Below are 21,584 nucleotides of genomic sequence, written 5' to 3'. Positions count from 1 at the left end.
CACACGCAAAATACCCATACCTTTTACTCTGAAACATTTCCAGTTTAAACAGCTAGTCTGCCTGTGGCCTAGTGGGCAATGTCCCAGTTTTGGCAAGTGACTTGAAAGAATTGAGGAAATATTGGGTAGCATTGCTTTGGAATACATCTTATTTCATTTCGGTGAGGCAAGATAGCCTATATTGTTTGTAGTACCGTAACTTGGCGTCATTTTGATATCAATAGTTTTAATGGCAGGCCTATATTTTGGCAGTCTGAATGAGTTATAGACGGTGTATGTCTTGTATGTGTGAGTAACTTGGCATTTTTGTACATTTTTATGAGATATACAAAGACGCCGCATTGGCCTTTGGTTCGTACGTCGACTTCGAGTCGTTTTTATATTCAAGGGTTTATGGTCTACGTGGAGTACAAAAAAAAGTTTTATCTCCAGTTACTTAGAATCTCGATAGTTAGGCTATAATCGCTGCTAGACGCTCAAGAGAGGAGTGTGCATCAACGGTTTACATGAACTGAATTACTTACGCGGTGGAAAATAATTAATTGTCATAAGGAATTGCCACAGTTAATTTTTACCTGGCAAGCTGGCTAGAAAGTAATAAATGAATTGCTAGCTAACTTGAGTAGGATTGTAAGCATCAAATAACCTTGGTTGTAAGACTAGCTTTGCTTGTTAGCTACTTACCAATGTTTTCTTGCCTGTCGTGTTTTGATTTTGAACGAAGTAAACTGAACATAACCACAATCATTTTAGCCTGAAAAGCTGGCTAGAAAGTAATTACTGTATTATTAACTTTAGCTGAAACGTTTTTCATTAGAACAAGCTTGATTTCTTGTTATTTGCTTGCTAGCTAACATGAGGAGGATTGCAAGCATCATTTATCATTTATGAAGGCTAGCTTTGCTTTCCACGCGAGCGCGCGATCAAAGCAGAGAAGCCACGCGAGCGTCTCTTACCCGCAGCTCCTCTGCAGAGGAGAGAGAAGCTTGTCACTCAAATGCAGATGAATGAGACGTACACGATAACCAGTACAACTTCCGGCAGCTGTGTTTACGTTCGGATACTCTGCGATACTAGAGGGGGTTGAAGTCCCTCTGCAAGCTCCTCAGTGTCAGTTAAATGTTTCACTTTGGCAGCTCTTCAGGTCAGGTTAGGTCATGTGGGCCTATCACAGTCATGCTGATTTCTCTCAGAAAGTACACCTGAGGCAACATATTCCGTGTGTAAATTATATTTCAGTTAATATTTCATACTTATTTAGTAGTTAGAGTTACAGCATCCACTTTGGGGGTTTCAGATATCTTCTTCAACACAATATCTTTAAACAGTGTTTAGGAGAGGGAGCTTGTTGGTATCTGGGGGGGCATTTTGTGGTTGATTATGAGACTTGTTGACCTCAAAATGCAACTAAACTCAAACTGTGATCACTGGGCTCTTCTTCCTCCCTCATCATCTTCCTCACTGTGTGGGGGTACTGCATGTGTCCCACCTTTTTTGAGAGGAAGGTTGCTGACATCTGCAATTCTTTCAAGATGGAGTCCTAAGACAAATTAGGCAATCCTTTCCCCAGACAACCCTCCCCCTCTCCCCACTCCCCCCAATCACACAGATGAGACAAACAGCAGGAGGACTCGGTGACTCAAGCATGATGTCAGAGGAAAGGGAATATTCACACTGCATTTTGCTCCAGAGCTGAACCTCTCCGGGGTCAAACCCCTATCATCTGGAGGCCTGGATGGGTGACCTCGCTCTTCTGAACCATGTATTAAATTAATATACACGGGCAGTCTATTTTACCATAGTTTAATACCGCAGGCAATAATCTGCCCAAACACTGATTATTTGCTTTGACAGATCCCCCATTAGCTCCCTATTGCCATTTAGCTCATCTTTAACTATTAATAGCAAACTAGTCAGTGGAGGACGGGCTCTTCCTCTGTGGACTGGTTCCACCTATGATGTTTTCACACTGGGAATCTTCTTATAATCATTGTTTCAGTCTTTTTCTTTTTTTTTTTTTACCCCACTTGCTCTTAGTTTTGGCTGACAGTGAAACATGACCTCTGCTGACCTCATCTGGACACAGGTATGTACTGCATCCGCCAAGACAGGGCAGCCGACAGCAGGACATATCATACAGACATAGAGACTTAAACATTAAAGGAGAGGCGAGTTTAAGGTTATTCATCCGTGCAGTTTATTTATTTAATAAGTGGCCTCTCATTGCTCTCCTACATTCTGTTCTGTCTTGTGGGAAGGAGGGTATAGTTAAATGACAAAAGCCACACATTAACACAGACAGTGGTGGTATGGTCACTGGCCACAGGTGTCTCTCTCACCTGGAGGTCCAGGTACCACAAACATCTGACCACCAACTCATCTTCTACATCTGAGTGATTACACACCTTTAATTCCCCACACGCTGATTCCCCAGGTTGTCACTGCAAAAGAGAACTCACCGAACTGTCTGATTAAATAAAGATTATTAGATTTTCAAAAGGGATAAGATGAGAACATCTGTATTATGGCATTGGGCCAATAGTGTATAGTGAAATTGGGACAGTTGGGGCAATATCCCTGTGACTGGGATTGGGAGATGCAGACAGGATGTGTTGGTGTTGTTAAGGTTTTGCATATTTTAACCACTAGGTGTCAGTAAAAATCCCAGTACAGTGAACATGTGGAAATGATGGCCGTTGGGACAAAACCAGGCTTCTGTTGGCAAGCTCAGTATTAAAGCAGCATTAATTGGGCTGGAACGGCAGGAGTAGCGAGTTGAACCGGGCGAGCGCGCGTGGAATGTTGAGCACGGAATTGAATATAAACCGCCAGAGATGCCGGTGTTCACTGAGAGAATTAATTGAGGGGAACGACTATAAAATAAAACGGGGAAAGTACGATCTGTGAGGATAAAAAGATACGCCCAGAGGGATGGGAGGGGGAGGGATTCTTAGAACGGCAATTAATTTAATTTTGGTTTAGTTTTAAGAAACTTAGTTTTCCCCGGTGGTCTCCCACCCAAAGCCCACACTTGTGTAGCTTCAGCCATTCAGCAGGAACAGGGTGCAGGGTGGTATGGCTGCTGTTCTGTTTCTCTTCCTCTATTTCAGCGTCATACATCTGCAAACAATCTAAACTGTGTACTATACCTATCTCTGCATATTTTCAAATGAATGAACAAATACATTAATGTAGAATAGAAATAAAAGGAAATGAGAGAGCAAAGTTCAATCAGTCTTTCAGCTTTATTTAAAAATATCTTATTGACACACAGCTGTCAAATACTGGTATTGCTTAAGAAGGCTAAGAAATACATTGTGAGCATTTTAGCAAAATATAATATTTCATTTTTATAAAATCTTGTCTATGAAGAGCAGTATAATTCTCCAAGATCTAGCATCAAAATATATATTTATAAAAAAGTAGTTAAAAAAATATTTTTTGTTAAAAAAAATTAAACTAATTTGAGAAGTAATGAAAGCAGTATGAAATAAGTAGTACTGAAATAGTTTTGAATAGTAACAAAGCAGCCAGTGGAGACTTACTGCCTTGTTCATCTTCTGCTCAGATGGAAAGATGAACAAACTCATCAGCTATGTGCAATAAAATCATATTTAAAAATGTGATCTTGCAAATGAGCATGTTGGGATGCTGGATAAGTGCTGTCTGGCTACCCTTCCATGTGTCAATCAGAGAGCCAACATGGACAGCTCTGACCTGCACATGATGAACACAGCACCCAAAACTGAAATGGTTTGATGTAAATACAAACAAATCTAAAGCAAAAGCTTACACAGGCTAAAGCACAGTTTTCATTTTTACATTCCAAAAATTTTGATGCATTCATTTCATATTGAAGTGGCCAATACTGACTTGATGTAGTTTGAGCTGTACATCATCATCTTGGTCAGAAAAAGTAACTGTCTCATTGTGTCAGTGAATGCAAGCTATTGTTCTCAATGTATACAAGTACCAGCATTTCCAGTGTCCTAATTTATGAATGAGCTAAGGAGTCCACAGTAAATCATTTCGGGTGAATTATAAATTCATGAATAACTGATCTAGTGGGATATGGTTTTATGACGTTAAAACATTTTGCTTGAGATGTGTAGGATAAAGGAGTCCATGTAAGTTCTTCTATCCAAACTTGTGGGTGGACACTTCCAAAGTTAAAACTGTCAATCTCACAGTGCTCCTCCTCTTTCAGGAGGCTACTCCCCCACATCATCATAGTTCATCCCACTGGGAGGGGTTTCAGCCAGAACACTCTCCCCTACAGTGATGGATCAGGAGACAGACAGACACAGTCAGGGAAAGGCTCATTTTCACCAAATACCTGCTGTGATCTTGTAATTCTATACTGAAAGAAAAAGTTACAATCAAAATATTTTCATAGGGTCATGTCTACACTAAAATGTCTACTTTCAGAAAAGTTTGCAGGTGGAATGGAATGTGCATATTCTCATAATTGCCCATGAAGCAATCTGAATTCCAAGAACCAGTGTATTAAATATAATGGGATGGATTGATGAATTCTTATTAAACCATAAAAGCTTGTAGTTATTCATGTTATACAGAGTGATTCACTTTGTACAGACTCACCCACTTGAATCCAGTCCAGAGTTACGGCATCATCATAATTCTCCTCTGTGTCTGTCACATGATCCCCTGTAACAAACCACACAGACAGGAAGTAGCCCATGGCAATGATTTTTTACAAATTACACAGACAGGAAGTACAAATGACATAGTCAGGAAGTAACGATTTTCAACACAGGATAGTGTCTTAATCTATAAAATTCATTAAATAGAATAATAAACATCATAATCTAAAATATAAATATTACATTAATAATGAATAAATCACATGATTGCAGCCAGAGACACAGAAAAGCACCTGAGCAGAACACAGTGAATTCAGTAACAGACATTGTGTTTCACTCCAACATTCTGTCTGTAAAGAGAAACTCAACCTGGAAAAGCGTCTGGGCCCGGCTGCATAGTGATGACATCATCATAGTGCTCTGGTGCATCTCCCTCCACCAGCTCCCCTTAAACAGACAGAGAGAAGCAGCAGCAGTGCTGGTTAAACTGGGCACACTGGTTATAGTGCTCATAATGGCTATATTGGTTTGGTGGTTATACTGGTTACACTAATTATCGGGGCAACAACTTTAAAAGTAATTTCCATGTCTAAGACTGGACAACAAAACAAATCAACTGCAAGAAATGTTCTATGTAATGAAATAATTCCATTAATGCGCATGTTTTATTCATCTAAAAAGGCCAAGGGAGATTGGAAAATTAACACAAAAAACTAAGTACAGCATATAATAATGAATGCAATTAAATGTATTCATGAGGAGAAAATATTGAATCATCCCACCAACCAATCAAAACACTCACCTGGCACACTGTCTGGATGCTTATCCGCTGGGATGACATCATCATAGTTCTCCGGTGTGTCCTCCATCACCAGGTCCCCTGAAAGCAAGGAGACTTCTGGGGACTTGTGGCTGAATCTCAGGACTGTCAAACAGCAGGACAGTGGGGCCCTTCAGAGCAGCACTGAATAACACTTCAGCTAGCTGTGTTTGCACACTGCAGTCACGGCTGCCTGACGGTGTGGGGACAGTCTAACTGACCCCATATTTAAACCTTGGTATGTGGGTGCTGGGGAATCCACACCACTGAGTCCCACAGGAACCAACCTGGCCCGGTGGTAACAGAGAGACAGAACACAGAGGAGCGCAGCTCCACCTGCTGGAAGACGCCTATAACTACCTAGAAATCTACGAGGCCTGAAGGGCACTATTTCAGTGCTCCTGAGGGGTAGAAGTAGCGGATTAACAGTCTATCCCCACGTACCCATAACGGCTATTTTAATAAATATATGTCATGATTAAACCATATCTACAATATGATTATATTACAGGCATTTACCAGACACTCTTATTCAGCCATAACTTAAACAGCTTTTTCATTACATAGTATCCATTTATACAGCTGGATGTATTGTGAAGCAATTCAGATTAAGTACCTTGCAGTGTCCTTTCAGGCAAATTGAACCTGCAAACTTGAGCCCAGTTCTCTCACCATTTTACTACACAGCTGTCCTGTTCACAGCCAGTGATCCTGTTACATACGCCACCGAAACTCTGAGGAGCACTCAGGAGTTCCACCCCTCCCAAAATCACCCTGGAGCCACAGCACCACCACCTACACCCACTGAGAGCTCCACAGAGCTCCGCCCCTTACCTGAGAGGGAGTGTCCCTCGCTGTCCCCCACGTCTTCATACCCAGAGGGCGGATCCTCTGATAGGCCACTCCCTGTGAACAGGAGAGAGGGTGTGTCCCGACCCCGCCCACACCACACATGCTCTGAGGAGGTCTTCCACAGAGTGTTTAAGATTTTACTGTGAAGCACGAGGAGGGCAGATCAGATTCACTCACCCCACCGGGGGGCGCTGTAGGTTCCCCCTCTAGCTAGTTTGTACTCAATTTCCTCGTAGACAGCTTCATGCAGAGGGGCGTGGTCCCATTCAGACAGGGCTGTGTGAGCAGAGACAGAGAATCACAGAGTCAAAGTCTCCTCTCAGAGAGCACATTCCTCTCTGCATGAGCAGCAGAGGTACAGCACACAGCTACTGTCATACACCAGCCACCTGTCAGAGACCAGGGCCCCGTAGGACTGCTGATCTGAGATCAGTCCAACCTTTTATCACATAACGGATAACTGATTCAGGCAGACTGCAGGAATGTGATCGACCACAGGGGGGCGCGGGTGCACAAAAAGACAAGGTCAGCATGCCAACCAAATCCCTCCCTCGGGAACACTGCAGCCAATCACGCGTCACCCGGCAGTCTCCTTGCTTTCAGGGCAGCTGGTGATGGAGGACTCGGCCCCACACTGCAGGGCCCACCGACACGCACTGGTGCAGGGTCTTAACTGGGCGAGCCTCCCATCAGCCCCCATTCAGAGCTGCGTGGTTAACCCACTGAGCTGATCACTGGAGAGGCTTCTTCAGTCACACTCGGCGTGTGATGGCGGTTCACCCAGCGCCCGTCCGCCCCCTACCTCTCTTCAGCGCTCTGTTCTGGAACAGCAGAACACCCAGCACTGCCAGCAGCAGGAACAACAGCGCCCCCATCACCAGGAAGGCCACTGCTAGGATAGACGGGCTGGGCGGAGCCTCCTTTGATCCAGGTTCTGGCTGTTTGGACACAACTGCAAAACGGGGAAGGCAAGGGGTTGGGCATCAGCAGAGAACATGGCACACTGCCTCTACCCTACTTACACTGACCACTGAGCTGTGTTTCCACCTACAGTACTGTACTTATACAGCCAGCCATCCAGCGACCTATTAAAGCAGAGCAACTGTCTGAGTCATTCCACAAGATACCCACTACAACATAAAAAGGCGCCCTGAGAGCAAGTGCATGGTTAACTTTCCAGCGAGTAAACTTCAGTTAAGCCTGTGCTATCTGTACTAGAAAGTGGATGTTCTCTCTTCTCTGTCCAAGAACACTGGCTATTTAAATTAAGCAAACTGCTAGCTTGGTACCAGCATTCAGCAAACTTAGAGAGCCACACCATGTTTAATATTATATAGAAACCTATAGGATTACATTCAGTCTTAATGCATTAATGCAGAGGTACTGTTGCCAACGGGGAAAAAACTGCAAGAAGCAGTTGTGTTAACACTCAAATACTGAGTGTTACTTAGCAACCTACCCAGACAAACAGCCACCACCATTTATATGGTGGAAATGCAATACAGAGCATTAATGGAAAAGCTAGTCCCAACAGCTGAAATTAGTTGTGAGGTCCTCTTTTCACTGTATAAATGACTCCTGGGGGAGCTTTACCTGGCTTTGGTATTGTAGTCATTGCAGGAGTACCTAAAACAATAAAATAATGAATAAATTAAAATGCATTGTTTTATTTATTGGGCATGAGAAAGGGTTTGTGTGATTGACAGGGCTTTGAGCTTAGCCTCAGGTTTTATCTCCCAAACTCTCTCCTACACCATCCAGAGGAGTCCGTACCTGCAGCGGAGCTGGACTCAGATAAAGGGCCTGTAAAATAAAAATGAAGAGATTCGTTATTTATTCATTTACTTGTTCCACTTCCTGTTCCTGCCCACTGTTATTGGCTGTGACCCTGATGATGTCACATCCTCTCTGCTCATTCCACTTCTGTAAGCTGCGCTGGATACGAGCTTCTGATGAATGTAAATGTAGTTCTAAAGCATCATGTTTTCTACTTGCATTATTAGTGAGCGCATGAATAAAGTAATCATCGAGCTGTAATGCTGCGTGGATCTTTAAGCTGCTCCTGGGGTTTAGGGTGTGTGTTTCTGTCAGGGTTCCAGTGGTTAATCTTCTCAGAAGCTGGCAGTCAGCCTGAGGTGATCTGGAGTCGCAGGCTCACCTGTGCAGGTGACCCCAGCCTGGTTCTGGTGTGGGCAGCGGCTGTGCTGGTGCACAGAGTGTGGGCAGTCCCACAGGTGCATCTCAGTGCCCCTGCAGTTCACCTCAGTCAGCCAGAGGGTGCCGTTCCCCGTCCCAAAAGTAGCATTACCATGAGCCTTTGCTGCTGACCCACAGGCCAGCTGTCTGCACACCACCTGGACGTCCATCGTGTCCCAGGAGTCTCCACACACCGTCCGCCAGGAACCCTCGTGGAACACCTCCAGCCTCCCAGAGCACCCGCCTTCACCCCCCACCAGCCGGAGGGGCCAGTGACCTAGAGCAGGAGACACAGATGAGCTGAGCAGCCTCATTACCTTTAGCATCTCCTACAGACACATCTCCACTAACACTATGACTGACCTCATTATGTTTAGCATTTCCTACAGACACATCTCCATTAACACTATGACTGACCTCATTATGTTTAGCATCTCCTACAGACACATCTCCACTAACACTATGACTGACCTCATTATGTTTAGCATCTCCTACAGACACATCTCCATTAACACTATGACTGACCTCATTATGTTTAGCATCTCCTACAGACACATCTCCACTAACACTATGACTTACCTCATTACGTTTAGCATCTCCTACAGACACATCTCCATTAACAATATGACTGACCTCATTACGTTTAGCATCTCCTACAGACACATCTCCATTAACACTATGACTGACCTCATTACGTTTAGCATCTACAGACACATCTCCACTAACACTATGACTGACCTCATTACGTTTAGCATCTACAGACACATCTCCATTAACACTATGACTGACCTCATTACGTTTAGCATCTCCTACAGACACATCTCCACTAACACTATGACTGACCTCATTACGTTTAGCATCTCCTACAGACACATCTCCACTAACACTATGACTGACCTCATTATGTTTAGCATCTCCCACAGACACATCTGCACTAATATTATGGCAGACCTCACGTAATGCTTTCTGCTTTGCCAAAGCAGAGTGGATTTGTGGCTGTGGATACAGCCTGCTCAACATTTGCATTACGTTCATCCAGAGCGGCTTACCACAGGATTCAACCAAAAAAACGTACTTGTGCAAGCTCTCTGATTTGCTGCTGAGGAACATGACAATTTGCTTCGTGGAACTTCATCATCCTCTTTCCCTTTGATGTGAAGAGAAATAAATAAATAAATTTATTGATTTTAATAAAAATTTTCAAACACAAAGACAGAGACAGGTTCATTCCATATCAGAAACAAACTGCACTACTTAGAGCTTCAAAAAATCTCATTCATCGGGTTACAATAAAAACCTTTCAAAAATTCACAATAGTCCATAGTTTTACCAATTTAATGTTGCAAAAACTAATAAGCTGACAGTGGTGTGGGGATGACTGGTTTAAGCAGCCACACCTGTCCTGGGTCAAGCTAATTAGACCTGGCTAGTTATCTAATTGGTTAGGAATTGGATAATTGGCCAGGCTGATTGGACCCAGGAACAGGGGGGCTGCACCTGTGCGTAGTGAGGCAATCAGTGTGCACAGGTTAAATCTGCCATCCCCACCCACACAAAGGAGCCTCGGTCATAACTGCTCTACACCTGCTCATTTGGCTGTACCATCTTGCCACCCTTGTAAATAAATCTGGACTGCTTGAACATCTTCTCCCTGTGTCTCTGTGCTGGAGGGCCCCTTGGAAAGCCACTTCGGTGGCCTGTGGCAGGCTTGTTTGCCACACTGACTTACATATTTACCAGTTTAAGGCAAATTAGCTTCATTAATGATTTCATATCATCCACCCAGGGCCGGCCCTAGGAGTTCGGTGGCCCTAAGCAAATCTTTCTGAGCGGCAGGGGGAGGGGGTTCACTTAGTAAAATCCTTCATACATTGCATTGTTGTGAAATGTTTGGGTGCCATTCTGTTAAAAATGTATACCGCTAATTCTGCGATAGGGGATGAATAACGTAACTGCGAAAATAACGTTATTTACCTCAGATAAACACTGAATCATGCCCCCCCCCCCCCTCCCTCTCTCCGGCAGTGTGGCCCCCCCTAGCGGTTGTGGCCCTAAACAACCGCATAGACCATTTATGCCACAGGCCAGCCCTGAGAAGTACTAAAGTCTGCAGTAAGGAGAGTTTTATGCTGCTGTTCCCAATAGGAGTGATACTGTGTTCGCAGTCATGAGGTTTATTATACTGGTCCTAACAGGAGTATAAAGTCTGCAGTAGAGTGAGGTTTACCTGTGCAGGTAAATGAAGCCACGCTGGTTTGCCCGCAGGTATTCTCACCCCAAGGCTTTGATGGGCACTGCCACAGAGTGGAGTCATGTGGGCGACATTTGAAATGATCCAGCCAGTTTGGAGCTGATTCCAGTCTTGACTGTGTTTTAGACACAAGTCCGCTCTTCCCACAGTTCAGCTCCTGACATATGAGAGTAGCCGTGTCTGTAGTCATTTGATTGTAGCACACGTTGCCCCAGGTGCCATTGTAGAAAACTTCCAAATTCCCAGAACAGCCCTCGGTCAGTCTCATCTCCTTGAATTCTACAATAACGTTAGAAATCTCTCAGGGACAAAATGGTTTAAAAATAAACATAACCTTAAAATCTTGTGCCAGAAATGACAGAGGATAGAAAGGTAAATGTATCGGGTGCAGGTATAAGTCAGGATGAAAAGCTGTGTGTTCTGTTAGCCACTGCTCTCCTGAGATAAATCTCATCACTTTGAACACCTGAATTTACTGACCAATCAGGTATCATGTATTCACACCAAATTAGTGTCAGAGTAAAAGCAGAAACTTTAGATGTTCCAATGAGTTCCAAACCTGAACACACGACCCCCACGTCCTTCTTGTGTCCACAGTCAGTTTGTCCCCATCCGGCTGTGGGACAGTCCCACAGGGACATCTCATTCCCCACACAGCCCACCTCATCCAGCCAGATGGGTCCATTTCCTGGCCCAAAGAAGGAGGGTAGCGGGGCACTGAGGGCCGTCCCACACTGGAGCTGCCTGCACACCACCTGAGCATCCTCCAGGTCCCAGGAGTCATCACAAACTGTCCCCCAGGAGCCCCTGTGGAACACCTCCAGCCGCCCAGCACAGTCCCCCCCTCCCCCCACCAGCCTGAGAGACCTGTGATCTGAGAGAGAGAGAGAGAAACAGAGAGAGAGAGGGAGAGAAAAAGGGAGAGAGGGGGAGAGAGAGAGGGGGTGAGAAAGAGAAATAGAGAGAAGTTATCTGAGTTATTACACAAGCTCTGTCTGTTTTAAATACTCTGATTCCTAATACTTTTAAAAAATCCTTTAGGTTGAGTATACAATTTCCCCCCATGTCAAACAAGCAGCTAGAGACTGCAGAGAAGCTTCATTAGTAACCTGTACTCACTGGAACAGACGATGGACACCTGTTCCCTGGAGCTGCAGGTGAGATTGTGTGGAGTGCTGCAGTTCCCCAGGTGAGCCTCTCTCCCGGAGCACTGAACCCCCATCAGACACTCCGCACTGCCCCCCGTCCCAGACGGAGAGGAGCTGTAGACCTGCACTGCAGAGCCACAGCCCAACTGCCTGCAGGCCACCGAGGCCTCACTGAAGCTCCAGGACCCCCCCACTCTGCTCCAGGTCTGCTGGTAGTACACCTCCACTTGGCCCTCACACGCACCCTCTCCAGCCAGCCGCACCGTCCCATCCAGAGCTGAGAGGGCAGAGCCTGAGGATCCCAAATGTATGAGGGTTAGGGTTAGACTCCTCTGATAAACTTTGAACATTGCTGTTTGTCTGCTTTTATAATATGTTAAATGTTGAAATTTTGTTGTGTCTGTAATCAACTGCTGCTTTCTTGGCCAGGTCTCTCTTGAAAAAGAGATTTCTAATCTCAATAAGACTAACCTGGTTAAATAAAATAAAAATAAAAATAAATTAACATAAGTGTATTAGGGTTAGACTCCTCTGTTAAACCCAAGTGTATTATGGTTAGGGTTAGGCTCCTCTGTTAAACCCAAGTGTATTAGGGTTAGGGTTAGACTCCTCTGATAAACCCAAGTGTATTAGGGTTAGGGTTAGACTCCTCTGATAAACCCAAGTGTATTAGGGTTAGCCTTTTCATCCTGACTTATACCCCCTCTCCCTCTCTCTCCCTCTCTCTCCCTCTCTCCATGTACACAGTACAGAGAGCAGGACTCCTCACCAGAGCAGATGACTCCAGCATCCTGTCCATGTGAGAGCACAGCTCGGCTCCATGAGGAAACAGCACACTGTGAGAGGCGTGTCTCGTTCCCATGGCAATCAAACACATCGGCTCTGATTGGCTCACTGCCCTCTCCAAACCAGGCCTGTCCTGGCACTGCCACTGCAGTCCCACACTTCAGCTGCTGACAGAGGACATTGGAGGCCCTCCTGTCCCAGCATGCATCACACACTGTCCCCCAGATACCCAGGTCCTGCAGCTCCACTCGACCAGAGCAGTTATCAGGGCCGTCAGCCAGCCTGGACTCAGTGTACCCTACACACAGCACAGTGGGGTTAGCATCTGACCAACACTGAGATAATAAAGGAGGCTTAGGGAAGAGGCTAACAGAATACACAGGTACAAAACACACACACACACGCACACACACACACGCATACATACACAAACACGCACACACACACACACACACACACACACACACACATACGCAAACACACTCACACACACACACACATACATACACAAACACGCACACACACACACACACACATACGCAAACACACACACACAGACACACACATACATACACACACATACATATACAAACATGCACACACTCACGCACACATACATACACACGCACTCACACACACATGCATGCAGACACACTCACACTCACACACACAAACAAACACACACACACACACACTCAGGCACACAGACACATGCATACACACACATACAATAACACACACACGTACATACGACAAATCACACACACACACACACACACGTACATACGACAAATCACACACACACACAAACACACACTCATATACACACACACACACACACACACCCAGAGCAGTAGCCAGAGTACTTACCCACACACACCGCTCAGAGCATATCATTCCTGTTCTTAAATCATTGCATTGGCTCCCTGTTAAATCCAGGGTTGAATTTAAAGTGTTGCTAACTACTTACAAAGCATTGCATGGCTTTGGACCTTCATATTTGCAGGATTTGATTGAACCTTATGTTCCCTGTCGTACCCTGTGTTCAGCTACTGCTGAACTTTTAGTGGTTCCTCGTTGCCAATTAAAAACAGCTGGGGGAAGAGCTTTTAGCTGCGCTGCACCGTGCCTCTGGAATTCAATCCCAAGCCATATCAGAGGTGCAGCTACAATTGGTTCTTTTAAATCATATCTTAAGACTTATTTGTTTTCATGTGCCGGATCCTCTTAGTTTTGGCTTCTTATGTTATTTATTTATTTATATATATATTCATTTATTTATTTCGTAAAGCACACTGGAATGTATGCATGAAGAGCGCTATATAAGAGCTTATTGTATTGCATTGTATTGTATTGTACACCCATACACACACACACACACACAGGCTACACAGATTAAACTCACACAGACACTGGGAGATCATACAAACTCCACACAGATTAAACTCACACAGACACTGGGAGATCATACAAACTCCACACAGATTAAACTCCAACAGACACTGTGAGATCATATAAACTCCACACAGATTAAATTCACACAGACCCTGGGAGATCATGCAAACTCCACACAGATTAAACTCACACAGACACTGGGAGATCATGCAAACTCCACACAGGTTAAACTCACAAACACTGGGAGATCATACAAACTCCACACAGATTAAACTCACACAGACACTGGGAGATCATACAAACTCCACACAGATTAAACTCATACAGACACTAGGAGATCATACAAACTCCACACAGATTAAACTCACAGACACTGGGAGATCATGCAAACTCCACACAGGTTAAAGTCACAAACAGTGGGAGATCATACAAACTCCACACAGATTAAACTCACAGACACTGGGAGATCATGCAAACTCCACACAGATTAAATTCACACAGACACTGGGAGATCATGCAAACTCCACACAGGTTAAACTCACAAACACTGGGAGATGCCGCTGCTCAGAAATGCCTGTATGTGAATTCCTGCAGCTCACAGGAAGGCTGTGATAGCTCTGTGTGCTTCCTCTTCCTGTGTGTCTATGGTACATATGGTGTACTTCCCCTATCAGAGGGTTATGAGCTGGACATCCTCTATAGTGTTCACTGCATTTTACAGATTATATCTGCATCACAATATCCAGCATTACAGCCCCTGACATGCAACATTTCACAGTATAATGAATGAATATCTTGATCTTCTTTAATATCATTCAGAATGCTGCGGCTCGTCTGGTCTTCAACCTCCCCAGACACTCCCACGCCACTCCCCTGCTCACTACCCTCCACTGGCTGCCTGTTATAGCTCGCATCAAATTTAAAACATTGGTCCTAGCATACCAGGTAGTCAAGTGATCAGCCCCAGCATACCTCCACAAGATATTCAAACCCTACATGCAAGCCAGATCCCTCCGTTCTGCTACCTCAGGACGCCTAGCACCTCCCCCTCTTTGCACCTGCACTTCCAGAACACGTCTCCTGTCTGTTCTGGCCCCACAATGGTGGAATGACCTCCCTGTGGAGGTCAGAACAGCTGAGACACTGATCCATTTCAAATGACGACTGAAGACTCACCTCTTCAGGCTGCACCTCTCCCCATCCCTCCCTACCCCCCTGTAAATGACTGTAAGCTTAGGGTTGTAACTAGGCAGCTGTTTCGTAGGTGACTTAGGTGCATTAACTGTCTTAACTACTGCTTGTATTTTTTCCATAGACTGCGTTGTTGCCGTTCTCGTTGTTTAGTGTTAATCAGTTTAACCTTCAGGGTCCAAATTGAACTATGCGGTTGTTCCCTGAACTTGGACCAGTACTTCTCTCTAGGGGTTTCGTCATACTTGTTCCTGGTTATGGTTATACACTTTGTTGTAAATGGTAAATGGACTGCATTTATATAGCGCTTTTATCCAAAGCGCATTACAATTGATGCCTCTCATTCGCCAGAGCAGTTAGGGGTTAGGGGTTAGGTGTCTTGCTCAAGGACACTTCAACATGCCCAGGGCGGGGTTTGAACCGGCAACCCTCTGACTGCCAGACAATCGGTCTTACCTCCTGAGCTATGTCGCCCACTGTTACGGTTGCTCTCAAGCCCCCGCGAACATAAGCGATGCCGACACAAAGGCTTCCCAAAACTAACCAATAACTTTATTTAATTACAAAAAGAAATACTTAAAATAGCTGCAAAACACCAGATAAGATCAAGACCCGGCCGTGGTCGAGAGGTGAGGAGAAAAAGCTCCCATCTCATGAGAAGCCGACTCCAGGCTTCTTAAAAGGGCACCGCCACAGGTGCTCACAATTAACTTTAAGACACACGCGTGTCCAAACGGCCAGCGCCCCCACCTGAGGCGGAGGGACGTAACACCCACCATGTACGTCGCTCTGGATAAGAGCGTCTGCCAAATGCCTGTAATGTAATGTAATGTAATATAAATGCAAACAATCTGTTTAGGACTATATTAACCCAGTGTCACTGAAACACACAGTATGCAAATGACTCTTACCAGAACACACCAGTCCCACATCGTTTCCATGGGAGCAGGGTTGATTCTGTGAGGGTGCTCTGGGACAGAAGTAAATCTGAGATTCGTTGCCTGAACACTGAATCTCCTCTGCCCACACCTGGCCCTCCCCCTGGCCAAACGCAGCTGCCCCCCGCAGCTCTTTAGGAACTCCACAGCCCAGCTCCCTGCACACAACCTCTGCGTCCCGCTGGTCAAAGTCAGCATCACACACCGTGCCCCAGGAGCTCCCATGATGCATCTCTACTCTCCCAGAGCACAGGTCAGCCCCGCCCACCAGCCTGACCTTTCGAGGGGCTGGAGCTAAACAGGGAATAAAGAGAGAATAATCAGCAACGACTGGCACCTTATTCCAGAGACAACAGTGAGCACAGCTGCATGAATACAGGACTGCATGGCTATTATACACGGAATACAGCAGTGTGAGATCAGCCAATCCCGTATAAGACTTCAGACTTAAACTTTAAAAGAATAAATGTTCTGATAGCGTCAGAAAAAGAGAAATACATCAGAAACACAAATATTCTGCTGTGACTGCGTAAGTGCTGAATTAGTTCAGTGAAAGGAGCAATACAGTAATTTACTTCATAACACCACATTTTAAAATGTAATACTATGTTTTAGTTATGTAATAATATATGCATTTATGAAACTAATATATCCTCATGTAAATCCAAAGTCCTGTGGTGGTATAAGAATATTGGTAAGAGCTGAATAACACTGAGTCCTACCTGAGCAGATCACTCCAGCATCCCATCCATGATGACAGCTATCTATACCCCATCCTTGTGAGCGACACTTCTTCAATGTGGATTCTGATCCCCTGCAGGACACATGACTCATCCATATTGTCCCAGACCCTGGGCCAAAGAGACCATAGTATGGTGCTTCTACAGCATCTCCACAGCCCAGCTGTCTACACACCACCCCAGCATCTGTCATATCCCACTGATAACTACACACTGTCCCCCACTCTCCCTGATGATAAACCTCCACTCTCCCAGCACAGGGGCTGCCTCCATTCACCAGCCTCACATCCTCACTGCCTGAGAGAGAGAGAGAGAGAGAGAGAAAGAGAGAGAGAGAGAAAGAGATTAAACTCACACAGACACTGAGAGATCATACAAACTCCACACAGATTAAACTCACAGACACTGGGAGATCATACAAACTCCACACAGATTAAACTCACAGACACTGGGAGATCATGCAAACTCCACACAGATTAAACTCACAGACACTGGGAGATGCCGCTGCTCAGAAATGCCTGTATGTGAATTCCTGCAGCTCACAGGACGGCTGTGATAGCTCTGTGTGCTTCCTCTTCCTATGTGTCTATGGTACATATGGTGTGCTTCCCCTATCAGAGGGCTATGGGCTGCACATCCCTACCCTCTATAGTGTTCACTGCATTTTACAGATTATATCTGCATCACAATATCCAGCATTACAGCCCCTGACATGCAACATTTCACAGTATAATGAATGAATATCTTGATCTTCTTTAATATAAATGCATACAATCTGTTTAGGACTATATTAACCCAGTGTCACTGAAACACACAGTATACAAATGACTCTTACCAGAACACACCAGTCCCACATCGTTTCCATGGGAGCAGGATTGATTCTGTGAGGGTGCTTTGGGACAGAAGTAAATGTGAGATTCGTTGCCTGAACACTGAATCTCCTCTGCCCACACCTGGCCCTCCCCCTGGCCAAACGCAGCTGCCCCCCGCAGCTCTTTAGGAACTCCACAGCCCAGCTCCCTGCACACAACCTCTGCATCCCGCTGGTCAAAGTCAGCATCACACACCGAGCCCCAGGAGCTCCCATGATACATCTCTACTCTCCCAGAGCACAGGTCAGACCCGCCCACCAGCCTGACCTCACGATGGGCTGCAGTTAAACAGGGAATAAAGAGACAATCATCAGCAATGACTGGCACCTTATTCCAGAGACAACAGTGAGCACAGCTGCGTGAATACAGGACTGCATGGCTATTATACACGGAATACAGCAGTGTGATATCAGCCAATCACACGTCTACGGCAGTGTGAGATCAGCCAATCCCGTATAAGACTTCAGACTTAAACTTTAAAAGAATAAATGTTCTGATAGCGTCAGAAAAAGAGAAATACATCAGAAACACAAATATTCTGCTGTGACTGCGTAAGTGCTGAATTAGTTCAGTGAAAGGAGCAATACAGAAATTTACTTCATAACACCACATTTTAAAATGTAATGCTATGTTTTAGTTATGTAATAATATATGCATTTATGAAACTAATATATCCTCATGTAAATCCAAAGTCCTGTGTTGGTATAAGAACATTGGTAAGAGCTGAATAATACTGAGTCCTACCTGAGCAGATCACTCCAGCATCCCATCCATGATGACAGTTATGTTTACCCCATCCTGCTGAGCGACACTCCTTCAGCGTGGATTCTGATCCCCCGCAGGACACATCATCCATCCATATTCTCCCAGACCCTGGGCCAAAGTGAGCATTCCCTGGTGCTTCTACAGCATCTCCACAGCCCAGCTGTCTACACACCACCCCAGCATCTGTCATATCCCAGTTATCTTCACACACCGTCCCCCACTCTCCCTGATGGTAAACCTCCACTCTCCCAGCACATGGGCTGCCTCCATTCACCAGCCTCACATCCTCACTGCCTGAGAGAGAGAGAGAGAGAGAGAGAGAGGGGAGAGAGGGGAGGGAGGGGAGTGGAGGGGAGGGGAGGGGAGGGGAGGGGGGAAGGGGGAGAGTGGAGGGGAGGGGAGGGGAGGGGAGGGGAGGGGGGGGGGGGGGGGAGTTTGAGTTTTAACAAACCTTTATTTCACAATACATACAGTCATTCTTTATGTTATCCTTTTGAGTGTTATTATGTTTCGTAATTTTTGTAAATGTCTATGTTTAAATGTGTTATGGTTTCTGTTTTGATTTTTAAAAAAGAAAAAAGAAAAAAGTAATGTTTTAAAAAAATGTAAAATGTCAATTACAACCATTAAAGATACATACAGTCATTCAGCAGCAACAAAAGCAGCTAAAATAAAGAAATCACCATATCAAAATGAACAACAATACTAAGACACAAAAACAAACAGATTAAATAGGGAAAAGAAAAAGAGAAATAGAAGTCGAACAAAGCAATGGAACGCAAGCTTCTACAAAAATAAACCTATGACCATTTGTGACACCCTCATCTTAGTATGTTGTTAAATATTAAATCTCCACCCGCTAGACTACACTCAGCCTCCACCTATCCTAAAAAACCCCCAGGTCCTGCATCCTACTACTGTACTCAAAGTCAATAGAAACTTGACCTGAAGGAGGCATTGGAACCACCTATCAATCCACAACATGAAAGACAGAATAAAATAATTAAATTAGTTGATAGTTTGTCATTATGCCCCATTCAATGCAATCACTTATTGTTTATGTAAGGAGATCACTTGCAATTAGCAGTTGGAACAATCAGGGCTTTTGTTCTTCAGTATATGGGCTGAAGAGCACAAATCCAGATTTTATCAGTAGCATAAAATATATAGATATTTTAATCCTCCAGGAGACATGGTGCATAGAGATGTATCAACTTACTGTCCCTTAGGCTACAGAGAAATAGTATTGCCATCCCTCAAGCACAGCAATGTCCAGCATGCCAGAGGTTCTGGGGGCATTATAAAATGGTACAAGTAGGAGCTTGCAGGCTCAATGAAAATAATCAAAATAGCAGATTTGCATATCTGGCTAAAAATAAGTAATGTCACATCCCTCCAAATCTCACCTATTCCTATGTACAGCATATATACACCCTCTGAATCCCTTTATTACTCAGAGGACATGTTCCTAAATCTCTACACGGAAATCTGCAACTCCCAGGCCCAGGGGAAGGTACTCCTATGTGGAGATTTTAACTCCAGGACAGGTAAACAACTTGACTTTAGTCCTTGGGAAATTGGGAATTTGTCATATATTTGGAGCAACTAATCCGTGTCACTCAATAAATTTATCCTTGCAAAATAATTATGACAGAGTAATTAATAAAAATGGTAAGGCACTGTTGAATCTCTGTCAAAGTCTTGGTCTCTATATAATAAATGGCATGATCAGAGGGGACTCTTTAGGTAGATATACTGTACATACAGTTCAGCTCTTGGTAACAGTGTAGTAAACTATGCCATCACGGACCTAAACCCCTCCTCCATAAATGCATTTACTGTCAGACCACAAACACCCTTATCAGATCACAGTCAGATCACTGAGCTCATAAAGAGAACACAGCAGTCCAACACACATACATAACCTCAATCCTTTCTACAGATGGGCTCCAAACAGCACACAATTATACAAAGAGGCAATTGGCAGTGATTAAATAAAAATTCTAATAGAAATATTTCAAAACACACAGTATCAACCCTCAAAATAAGGCGTAGACCTGGTCATAATTTACTTGAATAATTTTTTTAAGTAGCTAAAAAATCCAAGTTAAAAACCACAAATATGAAAAATGATAATAAGAATGTAATGAAAAATGGTTTGATGAGGAATGTAAAACTATGAGAAAAAAAGCTGAGAACCAAAAACATAAAAATCCCAAAAACCAAGACTTACGCCTAAGATACTGTGAAACACTCAAACAATATGAACAAACAATTAAAAATAAAAGACTGGAACACATCAGCACGCAACTAAACGGAAATGAACAGTCAATAAACCAAACATGGAAAAAACTACGGCACACAGTGCTGTACATAAACATCTTATAGATAAACCTGGTTCTTATGTAGGACCACTGTTTATAGATTCTCAATAATGTTAAGCCTGGTTTACCATGGGTGTAAACCCCAAGTTTTTGCTGAGAATTGAAAAGGATATGCCCCCAGCAGTGTCTGCAGGAACACAGGCACACCACTAGGTTGTGCTCTATTACCCTGGCTTTGTACGCTGTGACACAAGCTCTGCCAGTGAGACCGGTCACATGACTGAATAAGCAGATGGCACTTGTGTGACAGTGCTTATCAGAGGCGTCATAACACGCAATTCCTTGCGCCCACACCTGCCTGCACCCCCCCCCCCCGCACCCATCGACAAAATCGGGTGACACCAACGGTCGATCGCACCAGGTATCACCAACCCTAGTGACGCCACTGGTGCTCATCCCTCAGGGAAATTAAGCCCCTACAGAATGCAGGTGCACACGTCGGCCACAAGGTGGAGAAAACCCCTTCACTTTCTCAGACATAAGAACTGTTTTGCTGCACTGAAAATAGGAAATGAGAATGCTGCAAATGAGATGGTATTAAAAACCTGAGATTTGACATTTGCAGACATCTCAAGCGGAGTACAGACACAGATCTATTCAAAATGTAATCAGCCTTACCAGGGTCTACTTTCTATAGAAACT

General features: G+C 44.5%; 1 protein-coding gene and 1 long non-coding RNA gene across 3 annotated transcripts in view; one reads left to right on the top strand and one right to left on the bottom strand.

Moving 5' to 3' along the window:
- Positions 1–21,584, bottom strand: part of LOC118220424 (deleted in malignant brain tumors 1 protein-like) — a 145,567-nt gene that overhangs the window by 68,770 nt on the left and 55,213 nt on the right. The window contains exons 6-9 of the mRNA XM_035404285.1: positions 18,538–18,852; positions 17,757–18,071; positions 16,904–17,218; positions 16,155–16,475 (exon numbers count right to left, since the gene is read on the bottom strand). Of these exons, the coding sequence (XP_035260176.1) occupies positions 16,155–16,475; positions 16,904–17,218; positions 17,757–18,071; positions 18,538–18,852 (1,266 nt within the window). The remainder of the gene's footprint in view (positions 1–16,154; positions 16,476–16,903; positions 17,219–17,756; positions 18,072–18,537; positions 18,853–21,584) is intronic.
- LOC118220041 lies at positions 1,717–8,689 on the top strand. Of its 2 annotated transcripts, none has more exons than XR_004763904.1 (3): positions 1,717–1,762; positions 2,038–2,086; positions 8,611–8,689. It is a non-coding gene; the product is annotated as an uncharacterized LOC118220041 (long non-coding RNA). The 2 variants fall into 2 exon arrangements; XR_004763903.1 differs by lacking the exon at positions 8,611–8,689 and adding an exon at positions 4,208–4,226.

This window comes from Anguilla anguilla, chromosome 2, assembly GCF_013347855.1.
Source record: "Anguilla anguilla isolate fAngAng1 chromosome 2, fAngAng1.pri, whole genome shotgun sequence".
NCBI classification, from domain to species: Eukaryota; Metazoa; Chordata; class Actinopteri; order Anguilliformes; family Anguillidae; genus Anguilla; species Anguilla anguilla.
This window is presented reverse-complemented; position numbering and strand designations above follow the sequence as displayed.